Consider the following 2,975-nt stretch of genomic DNA (forward strand, 5'->3'; position numbering starts at 1 on the left):
GATGAATCGACGGGAGAGATCACGTTCTACATGAAGGGGGCGGACGTTGTCATGGCCGGCATCGTGCAGTACAACGACTGGCTGGAGGAAGAGGTAAGCGGCTGTGGGGAGTGAGGGCCGCAGAAGCACGTTCTGGAGCCTGCCCCTCGCATGGCGTAGTAACACGGCTCTCTGTACTCGTTATCCGTGGCTGCGTAACACGTTGCCCCCAAACCTAGCAGCTTGGGACAGCACACTTCCATCCCTCACGGATTCTGTGCGTCAGGCATCTGTCCGCAGCCTAGCCAGCTCTTCTTCGCAGGGTCTCTCAAGTGGTTGCTTGGGACGCAGGTCTCATCTGAAGGCTCAAGCGGGGCGAGGCCCACTCCCAAGCTCACGAGTCACCTCCTCCTCACTGGCGTTTGGCTGGTGGCAGGCGGCAGGAGGGCGGGGATCCTTGGGGGGCCACGTCACAGGCTGCCCATCCTGATTGGTGAGGTGGAGGATCGGCCACAGCCGGGGGGGAAGAAACTCTTCCCATTGTCGTTTTCTCTCTCAGCTCCAGGTGGGGGGTTCGGATGTGGGGGGATGCCCAATTTCCATTCAGTAACATTACATTTTCAGGTAGAGGGTTTGCAAACTCAGTACCAACAGGGGCGGGTGAGTCACATGCAACAGGCTAGGGTGTGTCTTTCCAGCAAGGTGGCACGTTGTGTGTTAAGCATAACAGAATATTCTTCACCTGACAGCCGTTTTTTGGGAATACATGGAAGCAGCTGCTTTTCATCCATCTTTGGCTGTGGTCATTTGGGAAAGCAGGTGTGGTGGCGTCAGAGGTTTGGGTTTTTTTTCCCCCCAACAAGCCGGAAATCCAGATTTGTCTGTGAAGTCTTACGGTGCTGCTGACTGAGCTTTTGAAGCATATATTGCGCCCAGTGGAGAAAACCTATGCATAGACCAATGTTTGGCCTGCGGGCTGCCATTTGCAATCTCCCTTTAGAAGGCCTGCTTCAGGGAAGGTTGCTATAGGGGAAGGCGATGTTCGAATTGGCCAGTTTCCCTGTGCCTTTGGTAGGGGTCTGTCCATGTCAGCGTCCAGCCCTCCCCCGTGAGAGTCCGGGGCTCGGAAGCAAGGCCCTTAGTGCGGCCCTCCGCTGACTGCGGTCTGCTTTTCAGTGTGGAAACATGGCCCGAGAAGGACTGCGGGTTCTCGTGGTGGCGAAGAAATCTTTAGCGGAGGAGCAGTATCAAGACTTTGAAGTAAGTGGTCCCATGACCTTCCCATTATTTTTTGCCTTCCTCCGCACCCCCCCCCCACCTCTCCTCTTGGTCTCCCCCTCGCTCAGTCTGCTCTGGCCATACCGATGTCCTTTCTGAGTGCCCCAGGCTCACTTCTGTCACAGGGCCTTTGCACTTGCCATTCTCTCTGCCCAGAACTCCCTTCCTGCACAGAGCTCCATGGCCTGCTCCCTCACCTCCTTTGGGTCTCTGCTCAAACGCCGCCTCCTCCGAGAAGCCTCCCCGGACTCCCCATCTAAGGCAGCTCCACCCCACCGCTCACCATCCATCACCCCGCTTAACTTTCTTCACTTAATCACCATCCAGACTGACCTTGTTTATATGTTTACATCTAACATTCTTCCTAATAGCCCCTTCTGGGAATGAAATCTTTCCAAGAGCAGAGACTGTCAGTCTGGTTTGCTGTTACATCCTGACGCTCAGGATGGTCACTGGCACGTAGTATACCTTCTGGAAAACGAAATGAATCACCCCCTTGGAGCCCTCAGTGTTTTAAGTTGTAAAAAGAGTTTAACCGGGTCATTGGCTTTCACGGCTCAGGGCTGCAGCGTAGATCTGTCTGGTTCATTGCCTTCTTGTCCCATGGACTGCATGTTCCTTGCGGGAAGGGCCCTTGGATCCCCAGGCCTCAGGACTGTGAGGGAGGGACGGGTGACTGGGGACAGGCCTCTGGGGTCCTCTCGTTCCTCACCCAGAGGAGCTGTGCTTGAGCCTGTCTCGTCCGTGCGCTTGAGTTCTTGGTAAAGCTTTATTTAGCAAGAGTTCCAGCCCCGGTAGATTCGACTGTCTTTTTAAGTTTAAAGGCATGTGTTTGAATCAGCTCCTGAGGGGAGTTTTGATTTTCTTCCATGTATTTACTAAATTCTTTTTTTTTTTTTAATTTTTTTTTTTTAATGTTTTATTTATTTCTAGGAGAGAGAGAGAGACAGCATGAGCAGGGGAGGGTCAGAGAGAGAGGGAGTCACAGACTGAAACAGGCTCCAGGCTCTGAGCTGGCTGTCAGCACAGAGCCCGACGCGGGGCTCGAACCCACGAACCGCGAGATCATGACCTAAGCGAAAGTCGGACGCTTAACCGACTAAGCCACCCAGGCGCCCCTGTATTTACTAAATTCTTGAAAGTGGCTTAAATGGAAGGGTGGGGCCAGCGGTCCTTGGAGGCGGGACTTTGTCTTCAGAAAACCCAGCGATCAGGGATGCTTGGTCACAAAGCGCATGTTGTGGCAGAGCCTGCTGTTTTCTTTGAGATCCGGGGGCACCAATCCTTGTAACAACCCGGTGAGGCTGGGGCTCTTGTGGCTGCTTCGTGGAAGAAAACAGCTAAGGCTCAGATAAATTGAGCAACTTGCTAGAAGTTGCACAGCCAGCGAAGTACAGAGGAAGGGGTGGGGCCGGGGCCTGGCCGAGGTCTGGGCCGAGAGTCTCGGTTCATCCCTTTGGGGTCCAGCCACGTGCCGCCGCCCCCTCCCTTGGCGTTGTACCCCCGACGCCCCNTGCCCCAGGCCCGCTACGTCCAGGCCAAGCTGAGCGTGCACGACCGCTCCCTCAAAGTGGCCACCGTGATCGAGAGCCTGGAGATGGAGATGGAGCTTCTGTGTCTCACGGGGGTGGAGGACCAGCTGCAGGCGGACGTGAGGCCCACCCTGGAGACCCTGCGGAACGCGGGCATCAAGGTAGGGAGCACCTGCCGGGGGCCCG

At 55.4% G+C, this 2,975-nt stretch overlaps 1 protein-coding gene across 2 annotated transcripts in view; it reads left to right on the top strand.

Moving 5' to 3' along the window:
• The window catches only part of ATP9A (ATPase phospholipid transporting 9A), a 115,060-nt gene that overhangs the window by 94,142 nt on the left and 17,943 nt on the right, over positions 1–2,975 (top strand). For both annotated transcript variants that reach the window (XM_077778378.1, XM_077778377.1), the window contains exons 16-18: positions 1–93; positions 1,156–1,239; positions 2,780–2,950. In XM_077778378.1, the coding sequence (XP_077634504.1) occupies positions 1–93; positions 1,156–1,239; positions 2,780–2,950 (348 nt within the window). The remainder of the gene's footprint in view (positions 94–1,155; positions 1,240–2,779; positions 2,951–2,975) is intronic.

The sequence above is a fragment of the Crocuta crocuta genome, unplaced genomic scaffold, assembly GCF_008692635.1.
Source record: "Crocuta crocuta isolate KB4526 unplaced genomic scaffold, BGI_CrCroc_1.0 scaffold27, whole genome shotgun sequence".
Taxonomy (NCBI): domain Eukaryota; kingdom Metazoa; phylum Chordata; class Mammalia; order Carnivora; family Hyaenidae; genus Crocuta; species Crocuta crocuta.